Source organism: Melanostigma gelatinosum (genome assembly GCF_949748355.1).
Source record: "Melanostigma gelatinosum genome assembly, chromosome: 18".
NCBI lineage: Eukaryota > Metazoa > Chordata > Actinopteri > Perciformes > Zoarcidae > Melanostigma > Melanostigma gelatinosum.
In genome coordinates this window covers 1,191,274-1,209,295 of record NC_136651.1, presented here as the reverse complement: position 1 = coordinate 1,209,295, position 18,022 = coordinate 1,191,274, and the positions used below count along the sequence as shown (strand labels likewise).

Here is an 18,022-nt window from a genome sequence, read left to right as displayed (position 1 = left end):
TTGTCTCCTGAATAAAACGGAGAAGTCTAGTTTCTCTCAGAACACTTCAATTAAAAATGCTAAAAGAATTCTTTGGTATTTTTGCTTGACGACGCCAAAAGGAAAACCTGCCTCCCCTGACCTGCTGCTCAGTGTCTGACACTCAGACCTTCTTTACATGCAACGAACAACGTTTTCAAGAAAGAAATCAAGCAAAGTATCAAGTGCCTGTTTATTTCTAAGTCCGTGGTACAGTATAGATGCATAACTTGTTCATTCATTCTTTTTCATTTAATGCAGATGAGATCGTGGATCGACAGGTGGCTGACGGTCTCATTCCTCCGGATCTGAAGGAGAAGATCAGCTTTGTGTTGCTCAGGAAGCACCGTCACCAGACCAAGAAGCCCATCCACCGCTCGCTGGCAGACATAGGGAAGTCCTCCAACGCTGCTTCCAGTAAGTTTCTTCGCCATTTTAATTTATTTCAAACTACCAAAACTAATCTTCTAATTACATCCTAATGCTTCCTGTGGTTTCTGCCATGTTGATCACCTGCTTCACCTTAAAAACAATCACTTCTTCTTCTGCTGCTGCTCGGTCAGACCGTAGTCCTCAGATAAATCTGAGTCATAGCACTAGTTCAGCTTCTGGGACCAACCGCTCAACAGAAGACCTCTGCTCTCGGCAGCCAGGCAGCCTGAGCCATATGCGTGAGTCTCAATACACACACACACACACACACTCGCGTTCGAGTGTTACTCTCTTTCGGGTGTTACTCGCGTTCGGGTGTTACTCGCGTTCGGGTGTTACTCGCGTTCGGGTGTTACGGGCGTTCGGGTGTTACTCGCGTTCGGGTGTTACTCGCGTTCGGGTGTTACGGGCGTTCGGGTGTTACTCGCGTTCGGGTGTTACTCGCGTCCGGGTGTTACTCGCGTTCGGGTGTTACGGGCGTCCGGGTGTTACTCGCGTCCGGGTGTTACTCGCGTTCGGGTGTTACTCGCGGTCGGGTGTTACGCGCGTCCGGGTGTTACTCGCGTCCGGGTGTTACTCGCGTCCGGGTGTTACTCGCGTTCGGGTGTTACTCGCGGTCGGGTGTTACGCGCGTTCGGGTGTTACTCGCGTTCGGGTGTTACTCGCGTTCGGGTGTTACTCGCGGTCGGGTGTTACTCGCGTTCGGGTGTTACTCGCGTTCGGGTGTTACTCGCGGTCGGGTGTTACGCGCGTTCGGGTGTTACTCGCGTTCGGGTGTTACTCGCGTTCGGGTGTTACTCGCGTTCGGGTGTTACGGGCGTTCGGGTGTTACGCTCGTCCGGGTGTTACTCGCGTTCGGGTGTTACTCGCGTTCGGGTGTTACTCGCGTTCGGGTGTTACGGGCGTTCGGGTGTTACGCTCGTCCGGGTGTTACTCGCGTCCGGGTGTTACTCGCGTTCGGGTGTTACTCGCGGTCGGGTGTTACGCGCGTTCGGGTGTTACTCGCGTTCGGGTGTTACTCGCGTTCGGGTGTTACTCGCGTTCGGGTGTTACGGGCGTTCGGGTGTTACGCTCGTCCGGGTGTTACTCGCGTCCGGGTGTTACTCGCGTTCGGGTGTTACTCTCTTTCGGGTGTTACTCGCGTTCGGGTGTTACTCGCGTTCGGGTGTTACTCGCGTTCGGGTGTTACGGGCGTTCGGGTGTTACTCGCGTTCGGGTGTTACTCGCGTTCGGGTGTTACGGGCGTTCGGGTGTTACTCGCGTTCGGGTGTTACTCGCGTCCGGGTGTTACTCGCGTTCGGGTGTTACGGGCGTCCGGGTGTTACTCGCGTCCGGGTGTTACTCGCGTCCGGGTGTTACTCGCGTTCGGGTGTTACTCGCGGTCGGGTGTTACGCGCGTTCGGGTGTTACTCGCGTTCGGGTGTTACTCGCGTTCGGCTGTTACTCGCGGTCGGGTGTTACGCGCGTTCGGGTGTTACTCGCGTTCGGGTGTTACTCGCGTTCGGGTGTTACTCGCGGTCGGGTGTTACGCGCGTTCGGGTGTTACTCGCGTTCGGGTGTTACTCGCGTTCGGGTGTTACTCGCGTTCGGGTGTTACGGGCGTTCGGGTGTTACGCTCGTCCGGGTGTTACTCGCGTCCGGGTGTTACTCGCGTCCGGGTGTTACTCGCGTTCGGGTGTTACTCGCGGTCGGGTGTTACGCGCGTTCGGGTGTTACGCGCGTTCGGGTGTTACTCGCGGTAGGGTGTTACGCGCGTTCGGGTGTTACTCGCGGTAGGGTGTTACTCGCGGTAGGGTGTTACTCGCGTTCGGGTGTTACTCGCGTTCGGGTGTTACTCGCGTTCGGGTGTTACGGGCGTTCGGGTGTTACGCGCGTCCGGGTGTTACTCACGTCGGGTGTTACGCGCGTTCGGGTGTTACTCGCGTTCCGGTGTTACGCGCGTTCGGGTGTTACTCGCGGTAGGGTGTTACTCGCGGTAGGGTGTTACTCGCGTTCCGGTGTTACGCACGTTCGGGTGTTACGTGCGTTCGGGTGTTATGCATTGTGTTACACATTGCACCTTTAAGTAAAGGAGTACTTTTCTTCCACCACTGATATACGCTCACTGTCTGCAGCTATAATAGCTTAATAACTTGTCTGCTGTATTCTATGTTTTTAATAAACTAAAATAACCGATCCCGGCTAATCCCCCTCTGCTGCATGATTTCAACACTTTGTGTGTGTATACTCTCACCATGAATACAATGTGTTGTGTTTAGTTGAGAGATTGTGGTCCTATTGTGTGCGCCTGTGTTCGTATATTTAGTGAGTCTATATGGAGAGGATTACTATGAAAGGCTCTGTGTGCTATGTTCTTGTTCTCTCTTTGTTCCATTTAATTTGTTCCCAAATCTGCTTTGAGGAAGAAAAAAAAAGGAAAAAGGAAATGAGTCATTAGAATATAATCCCCACAGAAGCAGATGGTTGTGGTGAAGTTCTGGTAAACAGTGTGGACGCACTTGAATGACTTCGCTGTGGCTTTTATAACCATTTATTTGGATCTTTGCATCTTTACTCAGCTATTGCTGAATAACATCCCTGAGACACAACTTTTACCTTTTTAAAGCTCAGATGGCATTTTGTGTTTTGTGAAATAGTAAATAATTATGTTGCTTTCATTTACAGATCAGGTGCAGAGTCGAAGCATGAACGATGTTACAGACACGCCAAGCACCGACCAGGTAACCGTTGATGTTCAGTGTGTTGTGTGCATTTGTGCGTTTCTGCATAGTTAAAGCTACTTAGACTTTATATTCTGTATCTTTACGGACCAAAACCAACTCTGTGTACGTTTGTCTTCTTACTTTCTGACTTCCTGTCTGTAGACGTCAAGCTTTAAAATCACAAACATGTAGTTTCATCAGCAGTTTCCTAAAACATCTGCTCACTCGAGTTCTTTACCAAACAAACAGGATGCAATATTAATTAGTTGGGGACTATTTTCAGTGGCGGATGAATCCACACGTGGTGCTCTCGTGAGTGTTTGTGTGTGTGGTTGATTCCGATGAAACTACAGTGTGATGATGATGATGATGAAGGAACAGAAGTGAGGCTCACTGGTGTGTTTTAATGGAGCTCTAAGAGGAAGAAGAGATGTCAGGATGTGATACTTTTACATGCACTCTAATTATTCTGATTATAAAAATAATATTCTGAATTCGATGCTAAACATCATATTTACACGATGTCGGAGTCCGTTCTCGTGCATGTAGCCATCAAGACAAAACCTTGAAGATAGACGTACAGAGCGATGACGTCATGGGTCCATGATGGAGCAACATTGGGAAAGAAGAGGAAAGCTGTAGTCACGGGGTCACGTCTGCATGGACACGGGAATATTAGTGGAATGTTAATTTTCATCAGCCGGGTAAAGCGCTTAGTAGGAGTGTTGTACTTTCAATTGGATGTGTTTGTGCCTCTGATATTGTGGAAAGCAGTTGAGCAGAGCCTGAAGGCATCATAGTGTACCTGAAGTGAACCTCCGTTGGTTAGCTGTTAGCGGTGCTGCTAACGTTACTAGCTCTCCTCTGATTGGTTGTTTACAATGAAACATGATCAGAGATCAGAGACTAGAAACACAAGTTCTACTGAGTCAGTACAACTTCATTTACACTGTGATGGTTAACATTAAACTTTATTTACACTGTGATGTGAACGTTTCACTTTATTTACACTCTCATGGTTAACGTTAAACTTTATTTACACTGTGATGTGAACATTACACTTTATTTACACTCTCATGGTTAACGTTAAACTTTATTGAACTACACAGCACATTATGTATGCCAATTGATCGTGGCATCTCTCTCTGTCTCTCTCTACTTCCAGCTGAAGAACAAGTTCATGAAGAAGATTCCTCGTGATGCCGAAGCTTCCAACGTCCTGATCGGTGAGGTGGATTTTCTGGACAAACCCTTCGTCTCCTTCGTGCGTTTGGCTCAGGCCACGACTCTGGGGGGCCTCACCGAGGTCCCTGTGCCGACCAGGCGAGTGTGTCTTATGTGTCCTCTTTAATCTCTCAGAGTGTGACTACCTTTACATGCACCAAATACTAACAGATGTTTCTATCACGCCTAAATACGTCAAAGTGAACATCGGGAGCTAACAGATGTTTTTATCACGTCTAAATACGTCAAAGTGAACATCGGGAGCTAACAGATGTTTTTATCACGTCTAAATACGTCAAAGTGAACATCGGGAGCTAACAGATGTTTTTATCACGTCTAAATACGTCAAAGTGAACATCGGGAGCTAACAGATGTTTTTATCACGTCTAAATACGTCAAAGTGAACATCGGGAGCTAACAGATGTTTCTATCACGTCTAAATATGTCAAAGTGAACATCGGGAGCTAACAGATGTTTCTATCACGTCTAAATACGTCAAAGTGAACATCGGGAGCTAACAGATGTTTTTATCACGCCTAAATACGTCAAAGTGAACATCGGGAGCTAACAGATGTTTTTATCACGCCTAAATACGTCAAAGTGAACATCGGGAGCTAACAGATGTTTCTATCACGCCTAAATACGTCAAAGTGAACATCGGGAGCTAACAGATGTTTCTATCACGCCTAAATACGTCAAAGTGAACATCGGGAGCTAACAGATGTTTCTCAGCGTGTTCCAGAGGTGGAGGACTTGTTGGACCTCTTTCATTCCTTCAAACAGCTTCTCTAAAAGATATTTGTTCATCTCCAGAAACCTGTTGATCTCCAAGTCCTTCATGATGTTTCTCCTTCTGTTCTTCTGGACATCATCTCTCCTGCAGCTTTACTAACTGTTAGTTGGTTTGTGTTCAACGCACAGAGAGAGAGAGACGTAAAAACATCTCTCGAGACTCTGATAGTAGATGAGCTGTATACATGTCCAAAGAATAATCCCAGAACCTGAACAATATCAACATATCACACATGTTCTAGTCTGAAAATGATCCATTCGGAACCACATCAAATTCAAATCATCATATCATATTCTGAATAAAAGTGGAATAAGAGTGTGCATGTAAACGTCGTCTCTGTCTCTTTGCGTTTAATCGCCTCTTAACCTTCTGTTCTGGCAGGTTCCTCTTCATCTTGCTGGGCCCACATGGCAAAACCAAGTCCTACAATGAGATCGGCCGAGCTATCGCGACGCTCATGGTGGACGACGTAAGTGACGGCCACCGTCACCGATGGACCGAACTCATTCGCACGTGACGTTTGATTTTAAATCTTCTTCGCTTCCTGTCAGCTGTTCAGTGACGTCGCCTACAAAGCCAGGGACCGCGAAGACCTGATTGCGGGAGTGGACGAGTTTCTGGACGAGGTGATCGTCCTTCCTCCAGGGGAATGGGACCCCAAAATACGCATCGAACCTCCCAAGAAGGTTCCATCGGCAGAAATGAGGCATGTACACTTAACCACACTTAATCACATTTAAACTTGTAGAAAGAGATTCTTTTTGACTGCTTGGGGGAAGCACAAACAAGTTGATATGTTCAACTTGTTTGCAAATTGTTTCTTTTTTTCTACATCCAGCAGAAGTACGTCCAATATTCTCTCTTTTTGCTCCGTTGTTGGTCTCCTCCCCCTCCTGATAAAAATGTATCTTTAGCTGCTAAATGCTCCACTATGTGCGGCAGTTACTCTCTCCATGTGTCAGCTCGTAAACACTGGCTTTTTATTGATTATAGCCACTTAAATGTCCACGTCTCCAAAACTACAAATACTTCGAGTCAGCCGTGCCCTTCTCCGTGTTTCCCGCAGGAAGTCGGTGCTGAACCTGAACGAGCTGGGTCAGATGAACGGCTCGGCCGGCGGCGCCGCTGGAGGAGAAGACGAGGAGTTTCCGGCTCCACATGAGCTCGGAGAGGAGCTGACATTCACTGGGAGGTGAGAAAAGAACTATATCATATATCACAGCGTCCATTTTAATCCAGGTTCTGTAAGATGCTCCGATCGATCAGCCCGCTGGAATCGGACGATTTTCATCTTGATTGGCCGATTATGTGCCGACCAGATGAACACACGTGCACAACACGATGATATTAACAGACTCTGTCACAGCCACACATACTGTATAGTGTTGCAAAACCTGGCGATGTTCTCGCTAGATTTTGTGATTTTAAATTTTCTAAAAAGCAGCAAAAAAAACAACAAATGAAGTGACATATTCAGACCATCAAGGAAAAGGCAAGAAATGTAATATATTATATTGTAATTAATTTCCAGTCATTTATATTTTCTCTCATTCTGACACATCAGGTTCATCATTTATGAATATACAATTTCATTTTGCATGAAAGAAAAGTTACAGAAATGTTTGCGTGTGCGATCACAGTGTGGAAGTTCTCTTTCTGACGATGTGCTCGACCTGGTTCTGATAGATTCGGAGGCGGATTGTGGCTCGACATCAAACGGAAGATCCCGTGGTTCTGCAGCGACATCTACGATGGCTTCCATATCCAGTCCATCTCTGCCGTGCTCTTCATCTACCTGGGCTGCATCACCAACGCCATCACCTTCGGAGGACTGTTGGGGGACGCCACCGACAACTACCAGGTCTTTTTATCAAAGAAAAAAGAAAAGTGCCCGGCCGGCGTCTCATCTGACAGAGTGTGACGTCAGCTCGATTGACGTCTCTTTCTCTTTTCAAAGGGAGTGATGGAGAGTTTCCTCGGCACCGCTCTAGCAGGGACCGTCTTCTGTGTTTGCGGTGGGCAGCCTCTCATCATCCTCAGTTCAACTGGACCCATTCTCGTCTTTGAGAAACTGCTTTATGAATTCACCAAGTAAGTAAAAACAGTAACAACACATATGAGCTGGTGTGAGCACTTCCTTTGCTTCAAACGAGTGCAGTTACATAAAGATGACATCAACACTGTCTCAACAGGAGCAACGAGATCGACTACATGGAGCTGCGTCTGTGGATCGGCCTTCACTCGTGTCTCCAGTGTTTCGTGCTGGTGCTCTCGGACGCCAGCTACATCATCAAGTACATGACCCGTTTCACAGAGGAGGGCTTCTCCAGCCTCATCTCCTTCATATTCATCTCTGACGCCATTAAGAAGATGGTGGGCGACATTTGAAGGCGGGACTAAAACACCAACATGTTCAGAAGGAATGTAACAGCTGTTTTCTTTTTCACAGGTAGGAGCCTGGAAGTATTACCCAATCAACCGCGGCTTCAAGCCTGATCACGTCACCTCCTACCGGTGTGAATGCATCGCACCAGACCACGGTGAGTCTTCAAACTTTGACCCTTTTCTCACCTAAAAGCTTCATAAATGGCGACTGTAGTAACTGAATGATCGGTAAATGAAACATTTGAGCTGAATTTGGTTTGTTTTTGAGAGTGAGGTGAGAAGATGGATCTGTTTCATGTCTAGTGGAGCAACGGATCACGGAACTCACGGTTCGGATCAGCACAAAAGAAAAAAGGGAGCAAATAGAACTGCTGTCTCCCCCTGCTTGTCTTTATGCTAAGCTAGGCTAACCACGTCCTGGATGTGAGAAATGTGAGAGTTTTCACAAAAAACAAAAAAACAAATTAATGAATTCCCTGTTTTCTTTTCATGACACAAGATGTTTTCTGTATTTATTTGGGACTTTATACCACGAGCAGCTACAGCGTTTATCAATAGATCATCGGCAACATGATTTATGAAATGAGCAGTGAACATTATTACCGTGTGTTTCATATTAGAATGTAATTAGTTGCACATATTTGGTGCTTGCTCTGATGTGTGTATCTCGTCTGTTTCTGCCTCATTGTTGGACACTGGATTCAGCATTTCTCTCTGGCTGGACTGTAACATGCTACGTTCAGCTCAGGACTGTGCATGTAACAAACCTACGACAAAACATAGAAGTCCAAAACGAACCAACGCTGGCAGAATATCTTGTGCTCACGGTGGCTCTTTCGCAGGAATATTATATTTGGGAATGAACTTTTGGGATCCTCTGCAGACTTTTCAGAGGCAGAACTTCTCGCCTGCAGAGATCATCTGATGCACAAGATGTGAAGAAATATTCCTTTAACATTAAACATCTTCATGTCATGTCCTTGTGGATTTTCTCTCGTATTTTCTTGAACTAATCCTGATGACGTCATATCAAACAGTACACTGGGTTATTATTACCCATCATTCATTGTGTCCCCTCTTGTGCTCCTCAGCTCTGGCCTTCAATGCTTCAGCTCCAGCCTCAGGCGACAACATGACTCTGCTGGTAAGTGAAGCTGTCTCACAGGTCTGTTCCTCTGGAGGGAAGAGACAGATGAGATGCTTCTCTCGTGTTTTAGGACGGGGATTTGAAACAGTTAGTTGTGATTTCATGGTGACTCAAGCTTTACTGGACAGAAACTCATATTTAAGAAGCATCTCAGGTCAGGAAATCAGTCCTAACTCTGAGCAGCAGAAGGTGTTTTATCAGCTCTCTTCATTCAGGAGATGCGTCTTTTGTCAGCTGATGTTTGAGCTGAGCAGAGCTGAGCAGTTCAGCAGAGACAGCAGCTGGTGCTGAGAGACATCAGTCAGGAGGTCATCGAAAGGTGTTCTGGTGCTTTGCGTCGTGAGCAGGAACTCTTTCTTCTGAAGCCGACGTCGAAGGGAAACTTACGCCGAGCAACTTTGATGATTCTGGCAGAACCAACAATTCCAGAAGTAACAAATGAAAACTTTGATCGTGCACAACTTCACGCAGGAGAACCTGAAGCCGGAAGTCATTTATATGAAGAGAGAAACAGGAAACACTTGAAGACTCTTTGTTTCTTCATTTACAAACTTACAAAACCAAACCAGCGTCCTGAGCTGAACTCGAGCCAGCAGCTCAAACATTTCAGGAAAGCGTCTCAGGAAACGTTCAGGAACCCAGAGGAACAAACTCGGATCCTCCTGAAACACACCAGCACCTCTTCCTCACACCGTGATCCATTATGTCGTAGCGAAAAATGACGAGGACAGAGAGTCAACTGGAGTTGCCCCCAGCGGGTCGTGTTTTAATAAGAACAAGCCAACATCAACAAGTTCAGCATATTGAAAAGACTCCCAATGTACTGCTTTTTACAGATCACTCTTATAGTCAAAATTCACGCCTCCTTTTGCTACGTTCCACCAATCAAACCAGTCTGTTGAATCAAAACAGGACACATCTGGACTCCTAATCTGGCCAGGTTCCTATTCTGTCCTGTGCTCACCGAAAACAACTCCATGTAAGGGGTTGTTTTGGTGCTTTTGAGAGATTAATCACACTTTATCTGTCCGAGAGAATCATTTCCCAAAAACGGTGCTTCAGATCACAATAACACGTTATGTAACTTGTTTTTAGTTCAATTGAAGGGCAGTTGAGTTATAATGCTGATTTTCCTCTACAGTTTCTCAATATCAAGAAGTCTCTTTCTGCTGTTATCGCTTCTCTTTTCTCTCTTTCCTTTCTTCCTCCACTCCCAAAACCCGTCCTTCATCTTTTGTCCTTCCCTGTCTTCACCCCCCCGCCCCCCCTTGTCCTGTCTTCTGTAGTCTAACTTCAGCGGCCTGAACTGGAGTCAGCTGAGTAAGAACGAGTGCGTGAAGGTCGGCGGTGTGCTGGTGGGCAGCTCCTGTAAGTATGTTCCTGACCTGGCCCTCATGTCCTTCATCCTCTTCTTCGGCACCTACTCCATGACCGTTTCTCTCAAGAAGTTCAAGTTCAGCCGCTACTTCCCGACAAAGGTGAGACTCCTCCTAATACCTCCCGGCATGCTGTTATTGAGTCCCTGAACGTGACACGCTGGCCTCCTTTGTTGAAGAGCAGCTGAGTGTAAAGGAGGCGGCTGGAGAAACTCCTTGTTCTTCTTATTGACAGTGTGTGTGAGTGTTAGCATGCTTCAAATGCCAGTTAGCAGTAAATATAAAGAGTGTGTGTATCAATTCACAGCTCAAAAGAGTCCCAACAAATGCACTATTTATAAGTCATATTTGCTGAAAACCTAGTTTCCTTCAGATGATGAAAATAATCTAGAAATCCATCGTTTTCCTTCAAAGCTGCTGAATATCTGCAGCAAACATCAGCAGCTTTTATTTACAAATGTGGAGATTGAGCTTCATCCGTCCCTCTCCGCCAAACCTCCACCCAAAAGAACCTTTTATATCCGTACCAGCATGTTCTCCGCCATGTTCTCCCATGTTCTCCCATGTTCCCCCATGTTCCCCCATGTTCTCCCATGTTCTCCCATGTTCTCCCATGCTCCCCCATGTTACCCCATGTTACCCCATGTTCTCCCATGTTCTCTCATGTTCTCCCATGTTCCCCCATGTTCCCCCATGCTCCCCCATGTTCTCCCATGTTCTCCCATGTTCTCCCATGTTCTCCCATGTTCCCCCATGTTACCCCATGTTCTCCCATGTTCTCCCATGTTCTCCCATGTTCTCCCATGCTCCCCCATGTTACCCCATGTTACCCCATGTTCTCCCATGTTCTCTCATGTTCTCCCATGTTCCCCCATGTTCCCCCATGCTCCCCCATGTTCTCCCATGTTCTCCCATGTTCTCCCATGTTCTCCCATGTTCCCCCATGTTACCCCATGTTACCCCATGTTCTCCCATGTTCTCTCATGTTCTCCCATGTTCCCCCATGCTCCCCCATGTTCTCCCATGTTCTCCCATGTTCTCCCATGTTCTCCCATGTTCCCCCATGTTACCCCATGTTCTCCCATGTTCTCCCATGTTCTCCCATGTTCCCCCATGTTACCCCATGTTCTCCCATGTTCTCCCATGCTCCCCTATGTTCCCCCATGTTCTCCCATGTTCTCCCATGTTCTCCCATGCTCCCCCATGTTCCCCCATGTTCTCCCATGTTCTCCCATGTTACCCCATGTTACCCCATGTTCTCCCATGTTCTCCCATGATCCCCCATGTTACCCCATGTTCTCCCATGTTCTCCCATGTTCTCCCATGTTCCCCCATGTTACCCCATGTTCTCCCATGTTCTCCCATGTTCTCCCATGTTCCCCCATGTTACCCCGTGTTCTCCCGTGTTCTCCCATGTTCCCCCATGTTACCCCGTGTTCTCCCGTGTTCTCCCGTGTTCTCCCATGTTACCCCATGTTCTCCCGTGTTCTCCCGTGTTCTCCCATGTTACCCCATGTCACCCCATGTCACCCCATGTTGCCCCATGTTCTCCCATGTTCTCCCATGTTCTCCCATGCTCCCCCATGTTACCCCATGTTCCCCCATGTTCTCCCATGTTACCCCGTGTTCTCCCGTGTTCTCCCGTGTTCTCCCATGTTCCCCCATGCTCCCCCATGTTCTCCCATGTTCCCCCATGCTCCCCCATCTTCTCCCATGCTCCCCCATGTTCCCCCATGTTCCCCCATGTTCTCCCATGTTACCCCATGCTCTCCCATGTTCCCCCATGTTCCCCCATGTTCTCCCATGTTCTCCCATGTTCCCCCATGTTCTCCCATGTTACCCCATGCTCCCCCATGTTCTCCCATGGTCTCCCATGCTCTCCCATGTTCCCCCATGTTCCCCCATGTTCTCCCATGTTCTCCCATGTTCTCCCATGTTCTCCCATGTTACCCCATGCTCCCCCATGTTCTCCCATGTTCTCCCATGCTCTCCCATGTTCCCCCATGTTCCCCCATGTTCTCCCATGTTCTCCCATGTTCCCCCATGTTCCCCCATGTTCTCCCATGTTCTCCCATGCTCTCCCATGTTCCCCCATGTTCCCCCATGTTCTCCCATGTTCTCCCATGTTCCCCCATGTTACCCCATGTTACCCCATGCTCTCCCATGTTCCCCCATGTTCCCCCATGTTCTCCCATGTTCTCCCATGTTCCCCCATGTTCTCCCATGTTACCCCATGCTCCCCCATGTTCTCCCATGCTCCCCCATGTTCTCCCATGTTCCCCCATGCTCCCCCATGTTCTCCCATGCTCCCCCATGTTCCCCCATGTTCCCCCATGTTCTCCCATGTTCCCCCATGCTCCCCCATGTTCTCCCATGCTCCCCCATGTTCTCCCATGTTCCCCCATGTTCTCCCATGCTCCCCCATGTTCCCCCATGTTCCCCCATGTTCTCCCATGTTCCCCCATGCTCCCCCATGTTCTCCCATGCTCCCCCATGTTCCCCCATGTTCCCCCATGTTCTCCCATGTTCCCCCATGCTCCCCCATGTTCTCCCATGCTCCCCCATGCTCTCCCATGTTCCCCCATGTTCCCCCATGTTCTCCCATGTTCTCCCATGTTCCCCCATGTTCTCCCATGTTACCCCATGCTCCCCCATGTTCTCCCATGCTCCCCATGTTCTCCCATGTTCCCCCATGCTCCCCCATGTTCTCCCATGCTCCCCCATGTTCCCCCATGTTCCCCCATGTTCTCCCATGTTCCCCCATGTTCCCCCATGTTCTCCCATGTTCCCCCATGCTCCCCCATGTTCTCCCATGCTCCCCCATGCTCCCCCATGTTCCCCCATGTTCCCCCATGTTCTCCCATGTTCCCCCATGTTCCCCCATGTTCTCCCATGTTCCCCCATGCTCCCCCATGTTCCCCCATGCTCCCCCATGTTCTCCCATGTTCCCCCATGTTACCCCATGTTACCCCATGCTCTCCCATGTTCCCCCATGTTCTCCCATGTTCTCCCATGTTCTCACATGTTCTCCCATGTTCTCCCATGTTCTCCTCTGCTCTCCCTGAATGTGCTCCAGCTCCGTTCCCTGATCAGTGATTTCTCCATCATCATCTCCATCCTGGTCTTCTGTGGGTTGGATCACCTGATGGAGCTGGAAACCCCCAAACTGCACGTGCCCACTGATCTCAAGGTCCACGTTCCCTAAATACCTTTCTTTACCTTCCCCCGAACTGTGTTCTACGTCGCTGCTTGGATGCATTTCTCTCCCAGAGGAAGTTGTTTTTATGGATTTCTAATCAGTCGTTTGGTTTATAAATGAAAGGATTAATATCTCTTTTTTCTTATCTTCATTTCCTCATGTACGCACCTTGTTCTTGTACTTTTGCGTATATTTGTCTCCTCTCCGTCATACTACTCCTCTCCCGCTCCTCCCTTTTGTCTCAGCTGAGGCAGCTCATCAGTGATTTTGCCATCTTCATGTCAATCATGTCCTTTGTGGGTCTGGATATGTTGATGGGGTTAGAAACACCCAAACTAATCATTCCAACTGAGTTCAAGGTATTTGATTTCTCACTTTAATCTGTGTTTGGATGAGTGGCCGCTGTGTTGGTGGAAGTACAACCTTTAAAGTGGAGCATTTTCTGCTTCTCTATATTTCTATAAAATATTGTATTTTTACATTGTTGTAGTGGTGCTTTTATTCTGAAAACCTCTTCCACCACTGCATGCTGTTGTGTTTCAGTTGCATCAGTATCAATGTAGCGTGTGTGCACTCACCTTCTACCTGCACTGTGTATTCATTGGTTATTCACGTGTGTGTGTGTGTGTGTGTGAGTGTGTGTGTGTGCGCGTGTGTGTGCGTGTGTGTGTGTGTATGTGTGTGTGTGTGTGTGCGTGATCAGCCCACGCGTCCTGACCGTGGCTGGTTGGTGATGCCGTTCGGTAAGAACTCCTGGTGGTGGTACGTGGCCAGCTCCGTCCCGGCTCTGCTGGTCACCATCCTCATCTTCATGGACCAGCAGATCAGCGCCGTCATCGTCAACCGCAAAGAGAACAAGCTGAAGGTAAAGTAACCGTCATCAACACCGGCTTCTTCTACTTCACGGGGAAACCGTTAGAGAGTCAACAGAACGGATTCAACAGGCCTGGTACCCTGTGGAGGTGAATATCTGTTCATCGTGTGCTGTTTCCTCTTCCTGTCGGGCAGAAAGGCTGTGGCTACCACTTGGACCTGTTCTGGGTGGGTGTGCTGATGGCCGTCTGCTCCTTCATGGGTCTGCCCTGGTACGTAGCGGCTACCGTCATCTCCATCGCTCACATCGACTCTCTGAGGATGGAGAGCGAGTCCAGCGCCCCCGGAGAGCAGCCACAGTTCCTCGGAGTCAGGTAAGACGGTACTGACGCTGTGTGTGTGTGTGTGTGTGTGTGTGTGCGTGTGTGTGTGTGTGTGTGTGTGTGTGTGTGTGTGTGTGTGAATGCTTTCCGCTGTGTTTAACACTGAATGAGTCTTCATGTGTAGGGAGCAGAGGTTGACGGGCATTCTGGTGTTTGTTCTGACTGGACTCTCAATTTTCCTCGCTCCAGTTCTTCGGGTATGTTCGGAGACACGTGAACAAACATGGCCGACTGTGTGATGTTTCTACACTTACTCTGATGCTGTATCTTAACTGCTGTTGTGTTTCGTTCAGTACATCCCCATGCCAGTCCTGTATGGCGTGTTCCTTTACATGGGGGTGGCCTCCCTGAGTGGCATCCAGGTAGAGACAATATCACGTTCATGCTGTATATGCATGTCTTACTTATGTTATCATAAGACATGTTCCTGCACAGAATGACAGAGGTAGAGATACACGTTCTGTCTCTTTGTCTTCCAGTTCTGGGAGCGTATCAAGCTGTACCTCATGCCGCCCAAACACCAGCCAGACTTCTCCTTCCTGCGTCACGTCCCTCTGAGACGCGTCCATCTCTTCACCCTCGTCCAGATCATCTGTCTGGCCGTCCTCTGGGTCCTGAAGTCCACCTTCCTGGCCATCGTCTTCCCAGTGATGGTGAGTGTGTTGTCCTGTGTCCTGTGTCCTGTGTCCTGTGTCCTGTGTCCTGTGTCCTGTGTCCTGTGGTATTCATCAGGGCGTCATTCTTATATGATCAAAAAACACTTTTTTATTTAAATTAGTTGATTGACAGAAAATGATTTGGAAAGTATTTTGATAATTGCTGCTTTTACATGGATGCATACTAATAATATAATGCTAGAATATATAGCAGTAGAGGTGTTTTACTTCCAGTACTTGTAGTATTTCTCCAGTGCGGTACCTGAAGTACATCCTCCTCACTCTGTGCGTAGATTCTGGGTCTGTTGGTCGTGAGGAAGCTGCTGGATCTGATGTTCTCGCAGCACGACTTGGCCTGGCTGGACGACATCCTGCCGGACAAAGACCAGAAGAAGAAGGACAAGAAGAAGGCGGCAGAGCCAGAGAGCGATGAGGAGGTGAGGGAGACGCTGCCCAACACACACAGCTGCTGTCATCTGTCTCCTCTGTATTTAAACGTGTGGTGTTAGTTGTGTCGGTCCTGGTTGGTTGTCTCTGACTAACACTGTACGTTTCTCCTCTCTGTCCCACAGTGTTGCTGAAAAGGCACAACACTGACTCCAGTCTTTCTGTCCATCCTCCTCTCACTGCGTCTGTCTCGCTCTCCCTCTGTTGTTCACCTGATTGTGACTCAAGGATGAGGCCGGTGCTTATCTACAGCCGCTGAAAAGACCAACAAGTCAACGATGTTTGAGCTCACACAGGAAGTGAAATGAATCCTTGTGTCCTCTCGAAGTCCTGAAGTTTAAATCTGTGAGAAAAGAAAGAAAGATGGATCACAAACATGTTGTGGTTCAACAGAATTTAAAGCTATGAAACTGAAAGTGTGGTGTCTCTTCCTGTACTACGCTGAATCTAAGCTTCACATCTCCTCACATGTGATTTAGACTTAAAATTATTTTCATTATTTGTTGGACACAAAGCATCTACGAATCTTCTGATATAGAATTCTCAAGCAACTCCTCTTTTTAATATATTTTTATTTCTCTTTTTATTTTATTTCTTTGTTCTTCTGTTTGTTTTTAACCTTCTGTCAGTTTTCTTTTATTCTTTTTGTCCTTTTTGCTTTTGTTTGTAAAACACAAACATGTTAATTTCATTGAATTTATATGTAAACTTGAAAACTAATAAACAGAATTTAAAAAGAGGGTGGATCACAAATATATATTTTAATTTTTACAAAACAATCCTCAGTAATTTCCTGAAACAGCTGGTCGCTGTCCTGTTTACCAAGCAGACGGGAGGACAGAGTGTATGTGCAGGGACCAGTGTTAGCAGTGGTTTAATCCACATGCAGGGACCAGTGTTAGCAGTGGTTTAATCCACATTCAGGGAACAGTGTTAGCAGTGGTTTAATCCACATGCAGGGACCAGTGTTAGCAGTGGTTTAATCCACATGCAGGGACCAGTGTTAGCAGTGGTTTAATCCACATTCAGGGACCAGTGTTAGCAGTGGTTTAATCCACATGCAGGAACCAGTGTTAGCAGTGGTTTAATCCACATGCAGGGACCAGTGTTAGCAGTGGTTTAATCCACATGCAGGGACCAGTGTTAGCAGTGGTTTAATCCACATTCAGGGACCAGTGTTAGCAGTGGTTTAATCCACATGCAGGAACCAGTGTTAGCAGTGGTTTAATCCACATGCAGGGACCAGTGTTAGCAGTGGTTTAATCCACATGCAGGGACCAGTGTTAGCAGTGGTTTAATCCACATTCAGGGAACAGTGTTAGCAGTGGTTTAATCCACATTCAGGGACCAGTGTTAGCAGTGGTTTAATCCACATGCAGGGACCAGTGTTAGCAGTGGTTTAATCCACATGCAGGGACCAGTGTTAGCAGTGGTTTAATCCACATTCAGGGACCAGTGTTAGCAGTGGTTTAATCCACATGCAGGGACCAGTGTTAGCAGTGGTTTAATCCACATGCAGGGACCAGTGTTAGCAGTGGTTTAATCCACATTCAGGGACCAGTGTTAGCAGTGGTTTAATCCACATGCAGGGACCAGTGTTAGCAGTGGTTTAATCCACATGCAGGGACCAGTGTTAGCAGTGGTTTAATCCACATTCAGGGAACAGTGTTAGCAGTGGTTTAATCCACATTCAGGGAACAGTGTTAGCAGTGGTTTAATCCACATGCAGGGACCAGTGTTAGCAGTGGTTTAATCCACATGCAGGGACCAGTGTTAGCAGTGGTTTAATCCACATTCAGGGACCAGTGTTAGCAGTGGTTTAATCCACATGCAGGGACCAGTGTTAGCAGTGGTTTAATCCACATGCAGGGACCAGTGTTAGCAGTGGTTTAATCCACATTCAGGGACCAGTGTTAGCAGTGGTTTAATCCACATGCAGGGACCAGTGTTAGCAGTGGTTTAATCCACATGCAGGGACCAGTGTTAGCAGTGGTTTAATCCACATTCAGGGACCAGTGTTAGCAGTGATTTAATCCACATGCAGGGACCAGTGTTAGCAGTGGTTTAATCCACATGCAGGGACCAGTGTTAGCAGTGGTTTAATCCACATGCAGGGACCAGTGTTAGCAGTGGTTTAATCCACATGCAGGGACCAGTGTTAGCAGTGGTTTAATCCACATGCAGGGACCAGTGTTAGCAGTGGTTTAATCCACATGCAGGGACCAGTGTTAGCAGTGGTTTAATCCACATGCAGGGAACAGTGTTAGCAGTGGTTTAATCCACATACAGGGAACAGTGTTAGCAGTGGTTTAATCCACATGCAGGGAACAGTGTTAGCAGTGGTTTAATCCACATTCAGGGACCAGTGTTAGCAGAAAAAGTCAAAGTACAGCATGTCGAAAAAGTCATCGTATAACATGTCGAAAAAAGTCATACTATAACATGTC

The 18,022-nt window shown here is 47.6% G+C and overlaps 1 protein-coding gene across 1 annotated transcript in view; it reads left to right on the top strand.

The window, feature by feature from the left end:
* The window catches only part of slc4a5b (solute carrier family 4 member 5b), a 31,500-nt gene extending 15,308 nt beyond the window's left edge, over positions 1-16,192 (top strand). Inside the window, exons 5-25 of the mRNA XM_079289880.1 lie at positions 280-435; positions 3,115-3,170; positions 4,318-4,481; positions 5,551-5,638; positions 5,721-5,879; positions 6,240-6,361; positions 6,856-7,030; positions 7,127-7,260; positions 7,362-7,542; positions 7,619-7,709; positions 8,646-8,698; positions 9,988-10,179; positions 13,154-13,267; positions 13,522-13,635; positions 13,980-14,141; positions 14,285-14,463; positions 14,597-14,669; positions 14,766-14,834; positions 14,952-15,125; positions 15,422-15,565; positions 15,701-16,192. Coding sequence (XP_079146006.1) covers positions 280-435; positions 3,115-3,170; positions 4,318-4,481; positions 5,551-5,638; positions 5,721-5,879; positions 6,240-6,361; positions 6,856-7,030; positions 7,127-7,260; positions 7,362-7,542; positions 7,619-7,709; positions 8,646-8,698; positions 9,988-10,179; positions 13,154-13,267; positions 13,522-13,635; positions 13,980-14,141; positions 14,285-14,463; positions 14,597-14,669; positions 14,766-14,834; positions 14,952-15,125; positions 15,422-15,565; positions 15,701-15,709 — 2,609 coding nt within the window. The 3' untranslated portion in view covers positions 15,710-16,192. The remainder of the gene's footprint in view (positions 1-279; positions 436-3,114; positions 3,171-4,317; positions 4,482-5,550; positions 5,639-5,720; positions 5,880-6,239; positions 6,362-6,855; positions 7,031-7,126; positions 7,261-7,361; positions 7,543-7,618; positions 7,710-8,645; positions 8,699-9,987; positions 10,180-13,153; positions 13,268-13,521; positions 13,636-13,979; positions 14,142-14,284; positions 14,464-14,596; positions 14,670-14,765; positions 14,835-14,951; positions 15,126-15,421; positions 15,566-15,700) is intronic.
* Positions 16,193-18,022: the final 1,830 nt, after the last annotated feature.